Raw genomic sequence first — 25,613 nt, forward strand, 5'->3', positions numbered from 1 at the left:
TCCTCGCCTACCGCTCCAGCCCTGAACGTTCCAAGATTCAGTGGAGTGTTCCAGTGAGGAAGACTACGTGAGATCTGCATCTGATTTGACTCTTAGTGTGGTTTTATAAAACTTCTGGAAATGTACTCGTTATGTGCTGTAGATGTTCATTTTCTTTCTTTCTTTCTTTCTTGCTTGCTTTTATTTTATTATTTTTTGCATATATATATATATATATATATATATATATATATATATATATATATATATATATATATATATATATATATATATATATATATATATATATATTGTAAAATATATGAGATCTGTCTTGAATTTGGAGTCGTATTGAATTCTGAAATATAAGGCATTAGCTAATGTCAAAGAAATTTCAGGTTAAAAAATGTACTTGAACTTAAATAATATTTAAAATAAATTACATAAAGCACACAAAACTGCTGTACACATTAATGTTCTCAGTTTTTCGTATATAGTTAGTAAGATGATGCACTCTAATGCAAGCAAAATTTTTCATATAAAGAGATAACTGTTAAAGCTATCATAACCACTTACCTAATTTAAAATTCAAATAGCAAACAAAATGTATCATAAGCTAAATAGATGTGAAGCTGCATTATGTCTTCTGCAAAACGAAAAGCATTGCATCAGAATTAGAAAAGCTCTTGCCTCAATAATCATCATCATAATCTATATTATAAAATTGAAAGTGACTATGTTTTTGACTCTCAATCTCTTGAACTGCCCGACTGATCTCGATCAAATTTTCAACGTAGATATGGTTCTTACCTGGGAGTGTTTTCAGTTATTTACTTTGACAGTACAACTTAGGGATTGGGGAGGAAGGGAAATGAAAAAAAAACAAAAACTAATAACTCTTGAAGGACCCGACCGATCTTCATCAAATTTTCAATGTAAATGAAGTTCGGGACTGGGACGATTTTTTTCATTTCACTTTGAAAGATCAACGTATGGGAGGGGGTACAGGATGAAATAAAGAAAAAATCAATAAATATAAAAATAAAAGTGACTAGGTTCGTGAATTAATTACTTTTGAACCACCCGATTGATCTCAATCAATTTTTTAACATATATTAATTTTGAACCTGGGAAGTTTTTTACCATTTCATTTTGACAGTAGTTCTTACGGGAAGGTGAGCGGAGGAGGGAGAATATATGAAAATGAATAAAACTTAATAACTCTTGAACCACCCGACCGATCTCGATCAAATTTTCAACATAGATAAGGTTTGAGCCAGGGATGTTTTCTTCATTTCACTTTTACAGTGCAAAGAAAGGGAGGGGGAGGGGAGACATATGCAAAAAAAAATAAATAAATAAAAAATAAGAGTGGCTGTTTTTGTGACTTCATCACGCTTAAACCCCCCGACCGATGTTTAAAAAAATCAGCATAGATGAGGTTCGGACCTGAGATTTTTCTTATCATATCACTTTAACGGTAGAACTTAGGGGAGGGGGAGGGGAGAAATCTATAAAAAATAAATGAAAATAACTCTTGAGCCACCAGATCTATCTTGATCAAACTTTCAACATAGATAAGGTTTGGGTCTGGGGTATTTTCGTTATTTCACTTTTACGGTGCAACCTAGAGGAAGGGGAGGGGAGTGTGGAGATATATATGTAAAAAGTGAAAATAAAAGTGCCCGTCTTTGTGACTTCATCTCGCTTTAACAACATGACCGATCTTAATCAAATTTTTAATATGGATGAAGTTCGGGCCTGGGGTGGTTTTTATCATATCACCTTGACAGTAGACCTTAGGGGAGGGGAAGGGGAGGGAGGAGATATTTAAAAATAAATAAAACATAATAACTCTTAAACCACCCAACCGATCTCGATCAAATTTTCAATATAGACGATGTTCGGGCTTCGGATAATTTTTGTCATTTAACTTTGACGATGCAACGTAGGGGGAGAGGGAGATGTATGTAAAAATAAAAAAATGAAAGTGGCTGTCTATGTGACTTCACTCTTGAACCACCACACTGATCTCGATCAAATTTTCAACCTAGACGAGGTTTGGGTTTGGGATGGTATTTATCTATTCACTTTGACATTAGAACATAAGGGAAACGGGGAGATATATAAAAATAAATAAAATTTAAGAGCTCTTGAACCAATGGACCGATCTTGATCAAATTTTCAACCTATATGAAGTTCGAACATGAGATGATTTTTGTCATATCACTTTGACGATGTAACTGAAAGCAGGGGAAAGACATTTACAAATGATCGAAAATGACCGATATTAGTGTCAAATCTATAGTTTTTGAGGTCACTGAGATGAACAGTGACAATTCTGGTGCCATTTAAATCCAAATTCCGCCCCGCAAACATTGTGGGAGGGGAAGGGTTAATATATAAACTCAGAATGACCAATATCAGTGTCGAATTCATACTTTTGGGGTCGCTGAGATGAACAACGACACTTCCGATGCCGTGGCCCGCAACACGAGGAGATAGGGGAGATATATAAAAATCATCGAAAGTGACCAATATCAAGAAGCGCGTTAGTAATAGTAAAAAGTTACTGGCTAACGAAACATATTACTATTTTTCTTAATTTAACCGAGCGAAGCGGGTAATTGATGCTAGTCATTAATAATAATATGTTATCACTAACATATTATAACTTGCATTAAATTTACACATTTCTGTTCTCTGAGGTCGTCCACCAACCTCTTCATTTTGACGGAAAATATTATATCTTTTATATCATTCATCAATCAATTTTTTTCATATCTGTATTTCTTTTTACATTTCACCATAATATGTACGATTTCTTCTTAAATGATATTCTAACCAATATATTTTCTGTTTTTTAAGTTATGATTTTAATTATATTTTCTCCCAACTTCAGGTAACTACATCTCGCTGATTTTTGTATTCGTCCCTATACGCCATATTTCTAAAGTTTCAATTCTTTTCTTGTCACTGTTTTGCAACAACATGAGTATTTCGACCACGTATACTATACAATACGGTATTCCACACGGTCTGGTTTCATTTTTATTTTGTTCTTCGAGATTAAAGGGGTAGAGTTGAAAACTTTCAAATATAATTTCTTAACAAGATTCCAAATATTTATAAAGATACATTTTTAAGTATGTATATATTTGAAAAGTAAGTGAAAATAATAATTTGTAATAGTTCGTTTATAATGTTTGAGACCTCCCCGATCTGGTTGAAACCTCATCTGGTTGGTTAAAACTTTTCTGGTCTGGTTGAGACCTCACCTGGTCTGATTGAAACCTCCCTGAACTGGTTGAAATCTCACCTGGTTGGTTGAAATCTTTCTGGTCTGATTGAAACCTCACCTGGCCTGGTTAAAACCACATCTGGTCTGGTTGAAACCTCACCTGGACTGATTGAAAACTCATATCAGCAATATAACACAGGGAAGGACTAAAGCCTAGTGTCTGATGTGAGGAAAGATGTATACACACCTAGCAAACAGGTTGGTGTACTCGCAAACTGTCAGAGGGCAAGTGCTTTGTTGAACATGGTCGTGCGATACTGCACCACGGATAACACATAATTGCAAGTGGTTCTCATTAGATCATCAAATTCAGACATTCAGCATAGGAAGCAACAAAACACATTAACAGTGTTTTTGGTTCAGGAATTACGAATGAATGCATCATTTACCGTATGCTGATCAAATTTCAATCCAGTGGCACGACATTGCAGAATTAAGGCAGTGAACACCGACCAACATCATGGTCGGACGTGCTCCTCCTGAATAGCATAAAACCTTGGGAAAACTGTTCTTCCCATTGTAGAGGAGTTAGGCATATACGATACCACTGTCGTTCTTCTGCTCCTTTCAGCCAATAAAGAAAAATGTTAGAGTTATGGATGCCAAATAAATTGAAGCCGACAAAAAGAGTCACAGCCTGGGGATTTACGGTTCTCTGAGTTTAAGGAACAACTGAGAAAATTCCCTGCATCCGATTTTCACTTCAGACGAAAAATGAATTTGCTTTGACAATCATACACGGTGTAAACAATAAGCGAATCGTGGTCAACGCCAGGACGGTTTTCATGAATCTGCTATGACAATCATAGGCGGTGAAAAAAAAATAAGTGGATCGTGATCAGCACCAAGGACAGTTTTCATGAATCTGCTATGACAATCATAGACGCTGAAAACAATAAGTGAATCGTGGCCAACGCTAAGGACGGTTTTCATGAATCTGCTATGACAATCATAGACGCTGAAAACAATAAGTGAATCGTGGCCAACGACAAAGACGGTTTCCATGAATCTGCTATGACAATCATATACGCTGAAAACAATAAGTGAATCGTGGCCAACGCTAAGGACGGTTTTCATGAATCTGCTATGACATTCATAGACAAATAGAAAAGTGGATCGTGATCAACGCCAAGGACGGTTTTCATGAATCTGCTATGACAATCATAGACGCTGAAAACAATAAGTGAATCGTGGCCAACGCTAAGGACGGTTTTCATGAATCTGCTATGACAATCATAGACGCTGAAAACAATAAGTGAATCGTGGCCAACGCTAAGGACGGTTTTCATGAATCTGCTATGGTAATCATAGACGGTGAAGAAAGTAAGTGGATCGTGTTCAACGCCAAGGACAGTTTTCAAAACCCGAAAAACTATTGTTAGTGCTGTAATACTCTATAGTGGTAGTAATCGATTATGTCTTTCTCAGGCAAGGTGTAACCATCATTGCAGATTTTTATAATGATGAATTACATGAAATACATCTCAAACTTGTCAGTAAGAATGCAGCAATCGTCAAAATAGCGTTCTCTTGTTGCATGGCAATGCTTGTCCACAAATCACTCTGCAGCAGTATAAAAACCATTTCTTATCCATCGTATTCCCCCGATATCTCTTCACTAAATACCACGTCTTCCGGTATCTTGATCACTTCTTGGCAGGGAAGACATTTCCTGATGTTTGGGCAGTGCAAGTTGCGGTTCAAGTGGTACCCATATAGTCAGGATTCAGTACACTGTTGTACAGGATGTTGAACAAAAACACTTTTGGCACCAGACTCCAAACTTCTTTTACCGCATAATCACACCATTTGAAAATAAACAAAGTTAAAAGTTAGATTAGCATATCTGACAGGTTATAAATGTACTTTAATAGATAATAATAATAATAAGTATTTTCTCTTCTATTTTTCAATAACTGCAATAACATTTTTCTCTTTATTTCAAAGGTGAAATAATCGTCTGTTATGGATTGGCGCCAGAGGCATATGTGGATTATATATGCATTTAACTTTGGATATTTATTTACTATGGCAACAACGACACCCGACAGTGAATCTTCAAAATGGGGTAAGTACTCGACAATAAGAAATAAATAATGTAATGTTACAGTACATTAAATATAGGTACATGCAACATAGCGGAGTCTGACAATCGTAAGGTCATATTGTCATTGATTCTCCTTTTTCTATATTTTCATGATCTGAGATTTACCCTACGATGTAACAACTCTGTTACAACCAGGGGCCTATTTCTCAAACAAAGAAATCTTGACAAATCTTGTCAAATCAAAGTCGTAAAATATCCTAAAATGGAAATTATAGATTAATTGTAAATATTATTTCTAAATACTCGAACAAGGTAATCAAAAAGTTCTTCTCGTTCTAGAGCAGTGATAAACAAAGAACAATATAATGCGCGGTACTTATTTATAGATTTCGAATTAATCTACATGAGTATCCAACGCCTTTTGAAAACGTTCCTGCAGCTCTACAATACTTTGATGGTAAAACTCGACGGTTGCGAAGAAGTAGGTAAGTGCGTTCCGCAGGTCTCTCTCGTTTGGAAAGGATCTCCCACGGAGGTGGTTGTCAAGGAAAAAAAATAGGTAATGAAATAGGTAGTAATCTGTTGGTGCAAGGTACGGTGAATATGATGCATAGCACAGTGTTTCCCAGCCAAGTTGCTTAATGGTCTCTCGGGTCCTCTTTGTTGTATGTGGCTTGGCATTGTGTCGTGCAGGAACAGCACACCCTGACGATTCGCTAATACTGACTCCTTCTACCGTAATTCACGGTGCACCCTTTGTAACTGCTGAGAATAGCGGTCAGCAGTGGCTGTCTGACCAGGAGGAAGATGGTACGCTTGGAAGTATCGTAGAGAACACACTTTTCGTCACCAGTGAGCTGCGATCATAGATGGTTGTGTTCAGGTGCCGAGTAAGCAAGGACAAACAGGCTTTCACTCGTTGTTTCTTGTTGGCTGCCAACAATGTATGAAGTACATACTTGCTTAACTTGTATGAGTTCTCTATCCCATGCAGAACTAGTCTGACTGTTATAGCTGAAACATGGAATCTTTCTGCAAGTTCATCCGACGTAAGATCACTGTCCTCTTCGATTGATGCTTTCAAGGCCTCGTCTCCCAACACATGTGGTCGCCCACTGCGAGGCTTACATCTCCCGTCCGGAATTTCTGGAACCAATGCCTGACAGTTCGTTCGTTCACAGAATTCTCCTCAAATGCTTTGCATATTCGGCGAATCAACAACCTGCTTCGATAGGCCCTGGCACTGGACAAGTATGACAGCTGTGTGTGGGCAATGTGCCTGTCGTACTGAGATCGATGGTCAGACCAACTCCCAATCGCTTAACAGGCGTGCGCCATTTGCTTTCCTCTTTTTAAGCGCATGATTAATGGGAGGTCAGAAATGACAAGAACTTTTTGGTTACCTTGTAGTAGTGGTGATACCTTTAATTATTCATTATTTCATATTATATATAATTTTGGATTATCTGATTTTGAAAATTTTCACTTTAGTATTCCAATACTAGTAGTTTTAAGAGATAGGCCCAACTAATGGAATTTTAATTTAGGTGTTGCAATGTTAAAAAGCATAAGAAGAAAGACACATTAGAAAATATAATGAAAGTGAATATTTAAAGCATAAAATGCATTGGGTTAAGTTTTATTTTAAGATACACAATGCTCCTTCTGTAATTATTATATAACTACTAAGCTGGTTCTATCCCACTACATGAGTTTGTGGTGGACATCGTGACAATAGAGTTAATTGTGATTATTCTGCTTCCTCTTAATTTTCGTTCTATGACATCTTTAATGAATTAATGACAATCAAAATAATAATTAATTTTTGTGTTGGTTTTTCCTACTTCTTGGCTAGATAACTAATTAACTAATTACGGTAATATTGAGTTAAAAGAAAAATATATCGTTAGATTCTGGAAGAATTATAGCAGGTAATAAGACGAATTAAGAAATTTGATTTGAATACTCGGTGGCCATAATTCTTATTCCTCGCTTCTTTCGCTGAGGCATTAACACTTTGCCTTCCTTTTGGTCAATTTTCAAAGCGAGTGGGAAAAACCCTTTAGTTTTTTTTTCTTTTCCTATAGCTTTGAATTGGCTTTGAAGATGAGTGAAGAAAACAATTCTAGAAATTTTTATTCAGAAAACGTGTTAGAAGCAGATGATGTCAGTTGCTTAACTGTTACCGACGCATGGTTATACAATGTAATACAGAAATAAATCCCCGGGTTCTGGAGAGCTGATGTTATGTATCGTCCTTGGAAATAGAAAAAAAATCAAGCGAACGAAACACTTATACAGTTTATACATAAATGTTGGAACAAGATTAGAGACACATAACTTCTCTTCTGTTATGCTTAGATATCCAGGTTCTCATAACGTCTTTCTAAAAAAGTTATATATTGTATGTTGCTCGAGCATATCTTAAAATCTTATCTATCCTTAACATGTTCAATACATATATAAGTGATTTCGAGAGACTTACTATCAGCCATTTTTTACTGCATCCGTGCATGATTAAAACGCATATTTGTAAGGAAAATCAAAACCCTTAGTAATACTTAGTCGTAAATTGGCATGAAATTTGACAAAGTTGCGCTTTTAAAATTTTGAAGTTTATCATCAATAATTCTGTTCCTGCATTCATACGTCTATTTCTATAAAATAAATTATGATTTCAGACGATCTTGGAACACGGAGCTCAGTGGTAGAGCGTTTTCCTCTGCTGGTGAAGTTCCTGTCCAAGTACGTCTGTGGTGAACAACATTGTGTCCGTGGGTTTTCTCGGGGTACTCCCGTTTCCCCGCAATTCTCGTTGCACCAATTTTCCCAGCATCACTTTCCTTAATCATCGTCACCCTTAGCCTAACGTGCATAATCGTCCGACTTTATACGGAAACATTTCATTTTCCTCATGATCTTCCTCACCTCAATAGTAAGTCTAGAAAGTTTCTAGTAGTAACTACCTATATCCCCTAAAATAAAAGAAATATTGATCTCAAGCCTGAAATAAATAGAATATAGAGACAGGTCTTTCTACGGCGAATTGAATTAGAGTAGAAGCTTTCACGAGAATGCGAACATATTTGAAACTTGCCTCTGTTATAAGTTTCAAAATAGTTTCTGGCTTCTTCTTTTAAGATTTCATTTTAAAGTTTAGAAGTTACTAACATTTTAATTATATTTTAATAATACCAGTATCCCTATTACAATCAATACAACATTTAGGATTTAGGATTTACAATTGTGGGCTTTCGGCATCTAAGGCTATTTAGCCCTTCAAGATTGTGGGATGACGTCCCTCGGCGAGCACACAATCCGGGAAAAGGGAAAAAGGAAGCGGCCTGGGACCTATAAGTTAAGTCCCTGGTGTGGATCAGGAAAACTCGGGAAAACCTCATTCAGGTTGCTTGACCTGGAAAAGCGTGTTACACTTTTTCGACCGAGTGACCCCACAGGGAATCGAATCCGGGACCGCTCGCAACGAAGGCTAGAGCGTTAGCGACTACGCTACGCGAGGGCACACAATCAATACAATATGTACAAGAAAATTTACAAAGACGTAATTAACTGTAAATCTATAAAATATATGAATCACTACCTCTGAATCAGAGTTATTTCGTATTACCACGTAGAAGGTGTATACATTTCAAACTATATTTGAACATATTAAGCTCAAACCATATCGCTAATCTTAAGAGGAAGAAGAGCGTAAATATATTAATACAACATCACAATTAATATACTACTTTAAGATAAAAACTCAAACACCAAGTAACAACCACTTTCCAAGTGACAATAAGTTCCTCGCCTAAGACGAATACGGGTAACTTTTTAAGAGTATAATACAACTACTTAATTAGATTTCACTGTTCGATCAGTATGATAAATATTTGTATATACGCATTACCAATTATGATTTACTTACAAAAGTGTATTCAAGACCATAGTTATATATTATATTTCCAGATAAAAATTGAAATCTAATATTAAATATTAATTTAACGTCCCGTAGGCTAAAGGACACGGAATACAAGAGCAACTGAGTGATTATTGAAGAACTAGCATAATTAACAACATACAGACTCTAAAGATACCCAGAGACACAATATTATCTGCCTCAACCTAACACACCGAGGGATAGAACTAGGATATCATCGCATTAGAAGTAAACGCTCAATCGTTGAGTCAATGGACTCCTATGTTTTAATTTGTAAATTTATATTTTCTCTTTGGTACCGGAATGTCTTATAAATTTATAAGTTGATATGCACTTAAGTAAAAAACAAATGCATCGCCTATGCATTTTCAGTGTATTATGCTGAACTAAGCAACATTCTCTAGGTCTACAGCCAGCGAAGGATCAGACTAGCCATACGGCTCATGTTCAACTGTATGGTGAGTTGTCTGTACATCAAATTCACTAATTTGTGACTTTCTAGGCCGGACTACGCTACCTCTTAATTCAAGAAGATCTCAAATTGGTTCGCGACGGTGACTTAACGTCGAAAATCCGATGGGAAAATGAAAGCCAGAACATCGTATCCAACAGGCATGCGCAATGCTAATCAGCTTGCTGTTTTATATTAATTGTTCAAATGTTTGGGAGAAAAAGTGTTATGTGACATCAGATTTTCTACTGTCACTTACCCTTCCCAATTCTTTACACTTAATTTATGAAATAATTGTTGTCAGCCCCCGTGGCGGACACTTTCGTCTTTTGTGATAGCGGTCCCGTTGGGTACACTTAGTTCAAAAGGTGTAAGCGTTTTCAATCTACCAATTTTGAATAAGGTTTTCCTGGCTTCTCCTTATTCACAACAGACAAATGTCTTGAAGGTATCTAAAATATAGGTTTGAGGCTGCTTCCTTTCTTTCTACTTCCCAATAGTGTGCTCGCCGAGGGAAGTCATCCCTCATACGTAACGAACTTAAGATCGTAGATTCCGGTAAAACCAAGAAATACGTATAAATAAAAAAACAAATGAATGAAATACTTATTTTTAAGTTCCTAATATTAATATTACTTTCGTTTCAAACTTCATGCTTTGATATTCAGTATCATTTTTTCCAAATCCGTGTTTATAAATGTTTCTTGTTTACCTTCTAGGAAAGTAGAAAAGTCTTCTGGTTTTCCTGTAGCAACCAACAGAATAACTTCAAATATTCTATTGTTAATGCAGTTCCAATATATATTATAGCGCATTATATATATATATATACTGTGCAATGTATATTGTACAATATATACTCTACCCTGTGAACTGTATGTCATACTGTATATATTACAAACAATGACGTTTATTAATAACATGAAATATCTAAAAATATTTAAGTAGATATTTAATATCGTTTTGTTTTGCTTTGTAAAAAGAAAGAGAAAAGGAAATTTGCATTAGAAGTCCAAGTTAGCTGTAAAGTTGTACACAAATCGACTGCAATGTCTTAAGTGGATTTAAGAAACGTTTTAACGGTAAGAGCTGACTAAGATTAGAACCAACTTGTACCTCTAGTGTTCTTGTTAAATAGCTACAACGTATACCAATCAAGAGTAGGCAAACAGGTCGTGTTCTCGTTATCTTGCTACTACTCTAGTCAACGGAAAATATTCTAAGTGCTACTGTTTCGTACTGCGTACTAGACTAATATACTAATCAATAAGCAACATAGAACTGCCAGAATATTTTAATAGAAGGATGAAACAGTATATTTCAAACATATCGATTGTTCATTGTGCTAAATAAAGTTAAATATTTGATACATTTGTATTTATCATTTTTATGGTCTTAAAATATCTTTATGTCTTCTGTATAAAGATTATAACAAATGGCTGTGTGTGGACTATGAAATCAATATCCAAGAATTGTACGTGACTGTCTGCTTGACCTTATTTCCAGACGTTAGATAAAGTGTATGAACTGGCCACCACGATAACCTGATTTCAACCTATGATTCTTTAGGAATAATAGAAGAAACTACGTAACCAAAGAATATATGGTAATGCATATCTCGTTAGGGAAAACAGATAACGCTTTGTGTGTTTGGAATTATTCACTCAGGCTTTTGAGGACCATACCTATAGAATCAATTATTCGTTTCTTTTGTTATATGTATTTGAATACGAAAATTGGAACGAACAATATCGTGATGCAGTTTTGTAGATATTCATTCCTTGTATAGGTTAGGTTAGATTAATGATTTTAGGTTCATTCTATATTATGGATTAGGCTAGATTAGTGCACAAGGTTAGGTTCGTTCCATAATATAGGTTATGTTAAGTTAGTTCATGAGCAGTGCCGGATTTACGTATAAGCTAAACAAGCTATAACTTAGGGCACTACTCTGTTGGGGGCATTAAAAGATTTACAGGGAAAAAAATGACCGTTGATTTTTGCACATATGTTGTCTGTGTGTTTCGAGGATTGGTTGCATTGCAACATGTGTAGCATGCAGTGCAGATATTATGTCATTGACAAAAGACAGTCCCACTTATAAATGGCCCCCTCCAACCTTCAATAGCTTAAGGTTTCATCAAATCTAAATCCGGCTCTGTCCTTGAAATGCCCAGCCGGATCATTCCATAGTATAGGTTATATTAGGTTAGTCCATGAGTAGTACCGAATTTACGTATAAGCTAAACAAGTTTTAGCTTAGGGCCGACTGTGTTGGGTGCCCTAAGGATTTACAGAAAAAATGATCGTTTATTTTTGCACATATTGTGCGTACGTGCTTCGTGGGCTGGTTGCATGGCAACATGTGTAGAATCCAGTGAAGATAATTTGTCACTGTCAAAACACAGCTCGATTTCTTAATGACCCCTATAACCTTCAATAGCTTAGGGTATCATCAAATCTAAAACTGGCTCTGTAGATGAGGTTGGGTTCATTCCGTACTGTGGATTAGGTTAGATTAGAGCATGGGGTTCATTCCATAGTATAGGTTATTTTAGATTAGTCCATGAGGTTGGGTTCATTCGATAGTATGGATTAGGTTAGATTAGTGCATGAGGTTAGGTACATTTCATAGTTTAGGTTAGGTTAGATTAGTTCATTTAAGGTTGGGTTCATTCATAGTTTAGATTAGGCTGGATTAGTTCATTTAAGGTAGGGTTCATTCCATAGTATAGGTTAGATTAGTTTATTCCATGAGGTTGGGTTCATTCGATAGTATGGATTAGGTTAGATTATAGACCATATAGACCAAGAGCTAGAACACATTTTATTTACCCCTGTGTACCATTAATTTGTTATGTGCTTAAGATTACCCATAACCTACAGTCTTCAGAAAGGCTTTTCTTAACGTTGGTGAGTGGTGAGGGTCAGAGTAATGAACTCATCAACGTGACTGCCGCCGGAATTCACAGTATAAGTTTAAACTGAGGATAACTTTCCAACCAATGAAGGTAGAAATTTCGCTTGCGTATCAAATTGAAGGTAATGAACGTCTATAAAATTTGATGTAATTGTTGTTTATTTACATTGCGGACATCTTTAAATATGGCGCATGATTCGCCCAAAATTTAGTTTAATTCGCGTTATTATAAATATTTACTGGCAAACAACTATGAAACAATTATAGATATGAAAAACGACGTGAAACTAATGTGAGAGAGCAGAATTTGAGCTTTCCAATGATATCCATTTCATTACGTACGAAGTATCTAAACTCTGATCACTTGAGCTTAAGGGCGCAAGTGATTAGTACAGGATTTTCTGATCATGAAGCTCAGATTGCTGAAATATGTGATAAAGCTTCCATGTAACTCAAAAGTGTAAGAAATATAGTGTAAGAACTTTCAAAGTTACAAGGGTATTCAGTAACCAGAATATCAATTATTTCAATTATTTACTTAGTCACGAAACATGGGAAGGTGTACTTTCATTAAACAACGCAAATGATATATATAAAGAATTCATAAAAATTTTGCTTACTATTTTGATATAGCTTTTCTTAAAATGAAACCGGTGTTAAAATCCCAGAAGAAGGGACAATGGGTTACTCCTGAAGTACTAAAAGCAAGTGCTACAAGCATCAATCTACATAAACTTAGTAAGGTTTTTAAAACAGGTTGTGCAAAGTCCTACTATAAACAATATAAAAAAGGTACAAGGAACTAATTAGAATGACTAAAAAGAACTACTACCAACTTAAACTTGCTTATGCATCGAATAAAACCATGTGGAACATTATGAATGAAGAACTAAATGGTGGCAAAGAGACACCATATGTGGATAGAACAATACATGAAGGGAACAGTGTATCAAACCCAAGGGAAAAAGCAGAAATATTTAATATTTTTTTTATAAATTTTGTCGCAAAAAATATGGATGATGATATAGTAAATAAATGTAAACAGAATGGCTACAAAGTAGTTACAGTAAATAATTTTAAACAAAGTTCAAATAATTGTGAAAAAACAATCTTTCTACAGCCAGTATCAGAAGCTGAAATAGCAAATATAATAAAATCTCTCAAAAACAAAAATACAGCTGGAATTGATGAAATCTCAGATAATTTATTGAAAAGGTGTTTCAATCAGGTGACAAAACCATTTTGTCATTTAGCAAATATATCACTTACAAATGGCAAGTATCCAGAAAAGTTAAAAATTGCAAAAGGTAAGCGCTTGTTTAAAAAAAGTGAAAAGCAAAATATAAATAACTACAGACCAATATCTCTCCTACCTGTAGTTGGAAAAGTTTTGGAAAAAAATATGTATAAGAGGGTAATTATGTTTTTATTGAAAGAAAATGTTATCTCAACAAAACAACATGGTTTCCTTAAAGGTCGATCTGCAAACACAGCGATATTTAATTTCATTGAGAAAGTAAGAAATATTGTAGACAAGAAAGAAAACTGTATAGGAATCTTTCTTGATTTGTCTAAAGCTTTTGATACAGTACAACACAGTTTACTTTTGAACAAACTGGAGAACTGTGGAATACGTGGTAAAGCAAGGGACTGGTTTGGTTCGTACTTAAAAAAATCGTAGGCAGGTCGTAGAAATAACGCATAAGAATAATATTGTAGAAAGCTATTTATCAGATGAATTATATATAAAACACGGAATTCCACAAGGATCTATTCTAGGGCCATTGATCTTCCTTTTATATATTAATGATTTTGAAAAAGCATATCTTCGGCAGATGTTACCCTTTTCGCTTACGATACCACTCTACTAGCGAGTGGAAAAAATGAAAAAAAAAATATTGGAACAGAATGCTAGGCAAACACTAAATGAAGTATCTCTTTGGATGAAGAACAATAATCTTTTTGTTAATGTTGAAAAATCCATTGCTATAAATTTTCATAACAAGTGCAGTAAACCAATATACCCTAACCTATATCTGAACCAAAATAAAATTAACTATACAACACACTGTTCGTTTATAGGTCTTACTATAGATTATAACCTGATATGGGAATTTCATATAGAGTCAGTTATTAATAAATTAAATAGAATATTTTATGCACTAAGGATTATTAGAAAGAAGGTAAATTTAAAATTAGCTAAAACCTTGTACCATTTGTGTTTTAACTCTATCTTGCAATATGGTATCATGTTCTGGGGAAATTCAAGTCAGAGATTTAATGTTTTCAAAATTCAGAAGAAAGCCATAAGAATACTTTGTGATAAGAAGCCGAATTTTTCTTGTAGACATTTGTTTAAGGAGGTCAATATACTTCCTCTGGATAGTTTATTATCGTCTCTTTTTGTATTTGAAAGAACACTCATGGGCATTTGTAACAAATAAGGATGTACATAATCATAATACGCGAAATAAGAATGATTTTCATTTGTGTAATCACCGGTCAGCAATGTATAAAAAAAATGTAAGTTATGGTGCTGTTAAGTTTTACAACATGTTGCCTATTGATATAAAGTATGAAGAAAATATGAAAAGGTTCAGACAAAAGTTAAAATTATTTCTATTAGAAAATTCTTGTTATACGATTGAGGAGTACGTAAATATCATGACAAGTTAATATTACTTTATTTAACTCATGTAAACTTTTGTACATATGACGCATGTTACACTTACTTGAGGACACTCCTCGTACTTGTAAGTTCATACAAAAGAAATAAATACAATGCAATAGAATTACTATATCTTAAAAATTGAATGATTAATTCAGTTTTATGTATCATATGGTGTTGTTTTGAAAAAAAAATGAAATGAAATCTTTGAGTTTTACTTCCCACGGTTATGCCGGTTAGGCTAAAGGAAAAAAAATGAAATCTTTGAGTTTTACGTCCCACGATTATGCCGGTTCGGCTAAGGGGGACAGTGATGATGAGTAATGAATGAATTGGTGGAATGAAGAAAGTGGGAGGAAACGGGAGAACCTCGAGAAAACCCACGCACACAGTGTTTGTCCACAACAAAGTTCACTTGGCTAGGCTAAAGAAGACCGTTATGATGAGTAATGAATGAAATGGTGGAATGAAGAAAGTGGGAGGAAACGCGAGAACCCTGAGAAAATCCACGCACACGGTGTTTGTCCATCACAAAGTTCACTTGGCGGGGGCTGGGATCGAACCCGGGATCCCAAGCACCAGAGGTGAAAGCTCTACGTCTGAGCCACCGCGGCCCCATTGTGTTGTTTTCTTGAGCTCAATATTATGAAAAGCAAAACGCGCAGACAACTTTTATTCAACCCAAGTTTATCATAAACTTCGTCAACTGCTTAAGATTTCGCATAGTCTATAGTCTTGAGAAAGGTTTCTCTCAAGGTTAGTGAGTGGTGGGGATCCGAGTACTGACGTCATCACTATGGTTGCCGTGCCAACGTGCAATACTTTACTTAAACAAATATAATTCTACAACGAAACGTCGTAGAGAATTTTTTTTCCTAAATGCTATTAATGAAGTACACTCATGTCCAAAATTATTGTCGCATCTCTATAAATATGTTGTTGTAGGAATATAATTTGATAACAAATTCGCCCGGTATTTCTCATAATGTTAGAGTGTGTATAATCGGCAAAGACATGTATGTGGCAAATTTCATGTCAAAAGAGCAGTGAATAAGAACAATAAAACGAAAATAAAACTTTCTTGTCCATTTAGCAACATTTTGTTATACTCATTCTAATTTTCGTATTTATATTTTTTTCCCTATGAAATTTGCCACAAATATACATTTCCCGATTATACACATAGTATCAGCATTAAAAGTACCCTGCAAAATCATTATCAAATTATATTCTTACAAGAAGGCAGTTATAGATATGCGACAATCATTTTGGACATGAGTGTACCATTTGTTTTGTGTAATACCTATATATTTCGTAGCTCCAATAATATTTCTGATATTTAGCCTGAAAGCTACATTTTACGATTTTTTTGTAACATATTGAATGTTTTCATCCCAACAACTTTTAAAACGTTACGGAAATAAAATGTATGAAAACATAAAAAGTTTCCTAATATCGTGGAGAATTAAATATGGCTTTTGGGTGAACAAAGCGATAGCAATTGGCGTTATAGCCTTTTTCTCGAAGTCAAAAACTTCTTAATCAATACACTGTTGTAGGGTTGGGTTAAGATGTAGGTTATGGTTAATCTTAAGCACATAACAAAGTTTTTGGGAAACTTGATGTAAATTTGTTCTCTCCCTTGGACTATGAGTGAAGATTGACCTCTTTAATTTACTAATATGGATTTGAAATGTAATATAATCATAAACAAATATTAAGTAACAAAGAAATGAAATACTTTTATGTGAAGTTGGTTCATTGTGATATGTGCATTTGTACCTAGGCTTTTTAATATATTTTTAAATAGTGTAAGGTAATATTTATATACTGATTAAGTAAACTTAAAACTATTGTTACATATTTTAATAGGTATCGGGAAGAACGTAAAATTCGATCTTTCGTTCCGCTTTAAACATTGTTTTTATAGCGATCTTACTACTCGTAATCGGAGTCTCTGTCACTATCACATGTTGTTGAAGCAACTGCATCCTCACTTTCAGAAGTACCGTCAATTTCCAGCAGATTAACAACAATTGACATAGCCACTTCATACCACTTAACTTGATATTTTTCGTCTTCTAAGTTCTATCCCTGACAGTTTGTGGCAATGTCTTCGAGAGGTTTACAGAGGATTGCAAGTTACCACATTCAGAACAGGACATTTTTCCGCTTTATTTTTTGTTCCAAAGCAGCAAAGAGGAAGAAGAGTGGGATCAACATGTATAAGTTTTGACAACGGTTTATTTCTTAACACAAGGGACGTTTTTTTCTTTCTTTTTTTTTAAATATAGTATCTCACTTCTGACATGGAGGTGTATGAAGGATGGCCATACATACAACACACAAATGTCTCTACACAAGACACCAATGATTCATCCACCAAGACGGGCTTTTCCAATTTAGGTAATTCTTTGGTGATCTATGCTTTTTGTTAGAATGCTATTGTTTTATTTTCCCTCATTTGCTAAAAACAGCAGTATAATCTGAACCAGTGAAGATATGAAAACCTGGCAGGTTGTCAGCTATTTCACTTCCTATTTCTTTGGTTATGTTTGTGACGTTGATATTTCCTCTAAAGTTGTATGAAAATAAACCACATTTAAGTCGAAATTGTGCATCTTTTAAGTCTTTTTGGTGATAGATTAGTAACACTAAAATATCAAAATCGTTTGCTCACACCAAAACATTTCTTTCTTCGCTATAACGAGTCGTGTGAAAAATATGAAAAATGATCATCGTATCCGTTTCATTGTGTTCGCATGCAAGTTCTTTCTCACACACACCTCAATCACATCCATTTTCACCCTATACATGAGAACTCGTAACAAATCTACTCGACAGCAACATACACCAAGTAACGTTTTATTGTTTAGCAAGTGGCAATATATAGATCGATTTGCATAAAAAACTTTGTCAAATATATTTTGAATGACAAGCTGCGTAGAGCGATTAAATGATTTTTTCGTGGGTATTTTGTACAGGTCCAGACAAATTTATTTTAGTCACTACCGTTTCAACATTGCGTGCGTTATGTTCAGTATGTTTGATAGTTGGAGGGCCATAGACGTCAAACACTAAGTGAATACATCTAGCTCCTTCTCTATAGATTAATTTCAGAACGTGGTAAGCGAGGAATCCATAGTTACCTGGAAATTGAATTGTATGCAAGATGAACATGGTGTCAAAGACTATTGTGTCCACAGTAGCAGATACTATATCTTCCTTCTGAAGCTCTTCCAACTTTTGCATCAGTTTTGATTTATATGTTTTATTCATAGAGTCATCTATTTGTCCAAGAGCTAGGGGAACTGGCGTAAGAGGATAAGTCAAAACATCCCTCATATCACACCTCTGTTCAGAGGCAATATTGAGAAGTCTTGCAAAAGTAGCATGGGTGCATTTTACAACTTGGAGTTTCTAATCTGACTTTTGGATATTTTTAGAAGCACAGTTGATAACAAGATTGTTGGTATTTGAAGTTCAACATTCCTTGGATCACTAACATATAACGTCTTAAATTTTTCGAGGGTCTCTGTGTCTTTGAAATACGCACTTAGAAGATTTTAACTTACTTTAATGCCAACAATGTGCCCATTGGGTATGTTTCTATCCAATAAGATCTAGTATAAAAACAATGCTTAAGGGGACAGACTACTAAATATTTTTCAAATGTTAACAATTTTTCTTTTGCTCGTTTTTCGTACTTGAAAGCAGATAATGAAATGTAACTTATTACAGTAATAGAAAATGTTACTCTACATACGAAAATATGAATTGGAAGAATTTTCAGTGTTGCCATCTATAGAAATTACAGTGTGACCAGAATTTGAATTATCCAAAACTATAGGTTAAGGCAGCGACTATAAAAATAAACTCAACGGTAACTGATGACTTATCATGTTGTATTTGTTCCTTGTTAACTACTTTTTAGACAATATTTGTATTTATTTTGTAATAACTTACATAATAACTTACTTAACTTATGTTGGATGTTGGCAAAGTAAATAAACGACAATGACACCAAATTTTAGACATGTTTATTGTCTTCAATTTGATGCACGAACGAAATGTCTACCTTCATTGAGTGGAAAGATATCCTCAGTTAAAACTTATACTATGAATTCTGGCGGGAGCCATGTTGATGACGTCATTACTCTGACCTCCATCACTCACCAACGTTAAGAAAAGCCTTTCTGAAGACTAGGTTATGGATATAGTTAAGCAGATAACAAAGCTTATGGCAAGCAGGGGTAAATAAAATTGTGCTATATCTTGGTCTAATAGTAGAGGTTAGGTTAGATTAGAGCATGAGGTCAGGTTCAGTCAAAAATATAGGTTAGGTTAGATTTGTGCATAAGGTTAGGTTCATTCCATGGTACAGGTTAGATAAATTAGTGCACTGAGTTAGGTTCATTCCATCAATATATTAGGTTATATTAGTACCTAGGTACATGAGGTTAGGTTCATTCCATAGGCCGTATTCTTACATTTGGCTCAAACGGGGATTTTGTGTCTGTCCTTTTGTCTTTCTGTCCCACGATCTCTTGTATCATTTATTCGAGTTTAATTGAAAGTTGATATTTATCTTCCATTGACCTTAGGTCTTTGGTGTTGAAATCAACCAAAACTAAAGAGTGAAAGAAGATTAAATTTGCACTATTTGTGAATTTGCAAAAAATACAAAATGTAAAAATAAGACCACGTTCCAATATAACCTCGAGAGATATTAACTTTGATACAATAATATTTTGTTTGACATTTCTAAATTATTCCGGATCTTAGGATTTAAATCTGTTAGAAATAAGTGGTTGAATATACGTAAGTTTGAAAGTGCATATGTAAGGTTTACGAAATGGAGAACAAAGTACGCTGACCTGACGATGGTAAACTAGGTTGCGAACCACTGGGATAAAGCAATCAAAATATCTAATCATAGTAAAAAAAAAAAAAAAAACTCTTACTTCTACTAGTTAATTATTCTTTGCGTACCACCCAAAATAAGCTGAACATTTTTCGTTCAGTGCTTTGTACCGATTATATCTTACCATCTCATTGTGAGAGAGACTGTAATGAATTCTAGCAATCGTTGTTTGTTTGTCAGTCGTAGCGAGGTTTTTAATTAGCGTATTTCTCATTACGCGTTAAACTTTCATTGTGTAAACATCATTTCGTATTTTAAATAATGCCATTTTGATTTTTTTTTTGGTTCGTTGCAGTTATCACGTGCTACACCTGCGTCAACGTTAGTGACAATGAAGTGTGTAATAAGTTTGCCATTGACAGGCCTTGCCCAGAAGGTAAGCTTTACTCTTCCTCCCCCTTTATTTGTTTTTTAATAGCTTCTATGCGGTGGCACACGTACATGTTATATAGTATATTCACTCTTGAGAATATCGTGGTTTCTCAATGCATATACATGAATTATGTCTAGATCGCAAACGTCTAGGACAGTGTGTGAAAACTGATTACATGATTTTCAAATCTCGCACAAGGATTATTTGGTTGGATGGGAGTTTATCATATTCCTTTCATCACTGCGGGTAGGCGTGGAGTCATAACTTGACGTAGGATGCGAACATGTGTTCCCACTGAGAATCGAACCAGGGCCAACCACACCAATGGTAACCCTAAGCATATAACCAGGAGGAAGCTTCCACATAAGATGTTGTTTCTGATATGGTGTTATATGTTGGTCTTATCTATCATGTCTTTGAGCTCACTAGTGGGTAAGCGGTTAGTGTATGCGCTTTTGGAGCGGGAGAGCCGAGTTCTATTCCCGGCGGGATCTCTTGTGCTACGGATTACACGTTAGGCTGTATGTCTATGTCTCATATAGCCTCGCTGCTGAAAGGGACGCCAATCACAAAATCAAATCACGTCTTCCTCGGCCGAGGCAAAACCATCACTACAGATCGTTTAAGTGCTTTAATTTTAGGAAATGTACCTCATACTTTTCTGCGAGCACTCACCAATGACCAACAGACACAGGTACATGATGTTGCATGACAATGGATGATCATGAGTCAGTGAAAGATCTGTAAACACACCTCAAGATTTGCGATTTTAAATCTTTCCTCACTCGGCATATTCCACTGACGTTTCTCTTACCTATTACCACCTCTTTTGACATCTTGATCATTTATTGGGAGGGAGGACTTCGGGCGGCGCATTGTATGTTAAAGGTTTGCTCGCATCACTATCTCCAGATTTCGTTCATCATGAATTTCATTTATTGGTTAAGCGGTAGGAAAGAAGTTTGTTTACAGCCGGACAATGCTTTCACTCTCCAGGTATTATAATTTTTCCCTTCGAATAAGTCATTTTCTCATTCCAATCGGTCTTTTCTACTCTTGAAATCGGTTTTTTGCTACACTTAAAATCGGTCTCTCACTCCCTTTGGAACCGTTCTGACCCTCTTGGAATCGGTCTTTTCCCCTTTCGAATCCGTCTTTTCCCCCTTTGGAATCGGTCTCTTTCTCCTTGGAATCGCTCTTTTTTCCCTTTGGAATCGTTCTTTTTATCTTTTGGAATCAGTCTTTTCTCCTTGGAGAAGGTCTTTTCCTCCACTTGTAATCGGTATTTTATCTCCTTTGAAATTCGTCTTTCTCTCTTGGAATCGGTCTTTTACGCCCTTCGAATCGGTCTTTTCTCCTTGGAATCGCTTTTTTTTCTCCCCTTGGAATCTGTCTTTTCCCCCTTAGAATCGGTCTTTTTCTCCTTCGAACGGTCGTTTCCCTCTTGTAATCGGCCTTTCTCTCCCTTGGAATCGTTTTTTCCCCTTCTAATCGGTTCTTTGCTCCTTTCTAAATCGGTATTTTGCCCCTTTTGAAAAAAAATCTTTTGGCGTCCCTGGTTATGAGTCCAAAATTCAGTTAGTGAAAAAAAAAAAAATCTGAAAAAGTTAATATTACCTCTCAATGTAAATGTTTATTTCTACGTATTTTAATCAAGAAGAGTTTAAAAACTTAGGAAAACCAGCACTGCCGAACCTGAACTACAATAATACCATTTTGCTCTCTCTCTCTCTCTCTCTCTCTCTGTATATATATATATATATATATATATATATATATATATATATATATATATATATATTAATGGGAGCAGTTATTCTTTTGAAAGCAGTTGAGAATCGATATTTCATACTCAATTCCGACGGGGTGGTGGCACGGTATCTCCTTCAAAAAGCTACCGAGTTGTTTAATTTATCCGTTGTTTATGTAGGTTTCGTACATATAGACTGATATTGTTTTTTTTAGGTAAAAATTTTGTCTGGCGAATGTGATAATTACATCTCCAGTTTTCCAAAATAAAACATATAGGTCTGTACGATTTATTTCTCATTTTTTGTTTCTCAAAAAGAATGGGCCTATATTTTATTTCCAACTACTTCTTAACCATACTTTCGTTTTCGTTAATATAGAAGCTTTAATTACTGTGTGCGTATGGTGATGCTAATGGGAACTTTAAAAGAGAGAGAGAGAGAGAGAGAGAGAGAGAACGTGTTTCTGCGCTCAATTAATTATTCATAGTTTCTCCCTCTTCTTCCAAACGTATATTGTACTCTGTCACCATCTCTTTCTCTGTCTGCGCGCGTATACATGAGAGTGTGTGGCTTAGAATGTTTAAGCCACAGAAGACACTTCGCCGGAGAGTGTTGCCCAACGGCTTTGCAATATGGAAGACCAGTAATGAGGGGATTAAAATAAGCTTTTCCCTAGAGATCCCAATGAGTACTTGCACACCTCATTAACACATAAAAGAAATACAGTGCTCGATAAACGGGAAACACTTCCTGAAATTACACAAGGATTAGCGTAGGATTCGTGGTCTTTTTATAACTATTATTATTATTTGTGAAAGGAAGCCTTTAACAGTGAAAATATTAATTGCTAAATACCCTCGTAGCTTGATTCCTAATGTAAGAGCATTTCCGTTAGCCTGCATGACACATTTCGGGACAATTCTCTTTGTGTTTGTTTTAAATAAATACTACCAGAGTAATATTGAAGGCATGAAGTTAGTGCCTAAATATCCATATCTCACACAAATGGAAATTAATATATATATATATATATATATATATATATATATATATATATATATATATATATATATATATATATATATATATATATTAAATCTTTGAGTTTAACGTCGCACGTTATGCTCTTTAGGTGAAGGCAGACGATGATTAGAGCAAATGAATGATGATGGGAAAATTTGGTGAAATTAGAAAGTGGGAGGAAACGGGAGTACCCCGGTAAAACCACTGGCAAGGTGTTGTCTACCAGAAGCATACTTGGAAGGCGATCGAATCAGAGACCCCAGAAACCAGAGGTAAGCACTCTATCACTGAGCCACCATACCTAACAACTGGAAATTGAGGTTACATGAATTTATATCACTCGACTGGAAGAAACATGTTACCTTTCAACGTAAGCTAAGACTTTATCCTTTCTACAAATTTGTTTTTGTCTTTTATTGTTCTTACGAATATAAAATAACATTACTATATATCGGTGAAATTCTCATTCTTGAATTCCAAATATAAAAAAGTGCTTTTTTTTTTTTTTTTGCAGGCACAGCCTTCTGCCATACCGTGCATATGATGGACAAAGCATCAAGGCAAAGCACGTTTGTCAGCAAAAGGTGTGCTCTCGCATCCGAGTGCACATGGAAGACTGTTGGATGCAGATCAACCAAAAATGAAACGGTAAGTCTCTCAAAAATAATTAATTATATGTTGATATCAACGATATCAAAGGCATTTGGATAGAAGACAAATGAAAGAATATGGAGTACATCTCAGTGGCACAGTTTTCTCCTCTGCTGCCTTGAATCAGTTTAGTCCAAAATTATGTGTGAGTGTGATGAACAACATGATAACCTGGAGTTTTTCTTCTCATGTTCTTCATTCCACTCTTTTTACTATCTTTAAGCAGTTACATTTCCTACCATTTTTTTTTTTCGCGATAGTGCACAATAGCAACACTTGAAGCCAAAAGAATTTCCTTTATTAACAATAATAGAAAGCAGTTGGTTTACTAAAAATTTTCGGAGAATCATAACTTACAACGAAGTTTACTTCTGATATCATTTAGTCCCCATTTACTTCTGCCATCATCATTACTTACAAGGGATTGCTATCCAACTCCTCGACGAGTATTGCATTGAAACTTACACAAGTAGAAGGGTATGTTGGAAGATGGAAACATGCTTACTCCTAGGATTAGCAACGTCGTAGAACAGGCATTATAATGATCTTTCCCCATACCCCTGAAACTTGTGTACTCTTGTCATAGATACCTTGGATGGAATATGAATCTGATATACTGGAACTTGTTTCCTCACGAAGACAAATGTCGCAAACTCAAGATGATAACAGTCGGTGATGATTGTGATCTCTGGAACGTCATTTATGCGAATTGATGTCAAATTGAGTACGATATGCGATCGTAAGTTCAAAGCGAACGCGTTTACCCAGTAGAAAAAAGAGACGTTGAAAACACAACACAAAATGGCATTCTATTATTATTATTATTATTATTATTATTATTATTATTATTATTATTATTATTATTATTAGTAGTAGTAGTAGTAGTAGTAGTAGTAGTAGTAGTAGTAGTAGTAGTAGTAGTATGTTTATTAGTATTATGAATATTAGTAGTATGATGAGTAATAACAATAATAATGAGTAAAAAGAAGAAGTCAACAAATGCATTGTTGGACCAGTTCAGTAACGAAGGTCTTCGACCCGTGTTGATTGTCCTCTGGCATTGCCATTACGGTTTTAAGAACCACAAACAACATACCTCAGCCGAGATTCGAAGTCGGGATCTCTGAATTGCTGGCTTGACGCCTGAACCCACACTATCACCAGGCTGGCAAATAATAATAATAATAATAATAATAATAATAATAATAATAATAATAATAATAATAATAATAATAATAATAATAATAACAATAATCCTATACAGTTTATTCTTCTTGCCGACCTTGTATTCGTGTGGGTTGAGGTGTCAAGTCAGCGACTCAAGGGTCCGGACTTCGAATCCCTGCGGTATGATTGTTTCATTATTGTTCGTGGAATTTGAAACCTTAATGACAATCAACACTGGCCGAAGTCCTTTGTTACTTAACTGGCCCAACAACACATTTGCTGTCTTCTTCTAATTCGCATTATTATTACTCATCATACTACTAATATCAACAATACTAATCGTACTGTTATTACTGCTACTACAAATATACTACTACTACTACTACTACTACTACTACTACTACTACTACTACTACTA

At 35.1% G+C, this 25,613-nt stretch overlaps 1 protein-coding gene across 2 annotated transcripts in view; it reads left to right on the forward strand.

Annotated features, from left to right (window-relative positions):
* Positions 1-25,613, forward strand: part of LOC145673762 (ly6/PLAUR domain-containing protein 6B-like) — a 116,913-nt gene that overhangs the window by 67,794 nt on the left and 23,506 nt on the right. The window contains exons 2-4 of one of the 2 annotated variants that reach the window (XM_081743511.1): positions 5,228-5,348; positions 20,526-20,606; positions 23,892-24,025. In XM_081743511.1, coding sequence (XP_081599637.1) covers positions 5,246-5,348; positions 20,526-20,606; positions 23,892-24,025 — 318 coding nt within the window. In that variant the 5' untranslated portion in view covers positions 5,228-5,245. The remainder of the gene's footprint in view (positions 1-5,227; positions 5,349-20,525; positions 20,607-23,891; positions 24,026-25,613) is intronic. The other variant, XM_081743512.1, reaches the window with a different exon arrangement.

Source organism: Thermobia domestica, chromosome 17 (assembly GCF_964235325.1).
Source record: "Thermobia domestica chromosome 17, izTheDome1.hap1.1, whole genome shotgun sequence".
In the NCBI taxonomy this organism is placed as follows: Eukaryota; Metazoa; Arthropoda; class Insecta; order Zygentoma; family Lepismatidae; genus Thermobia; species Thermobia domestica.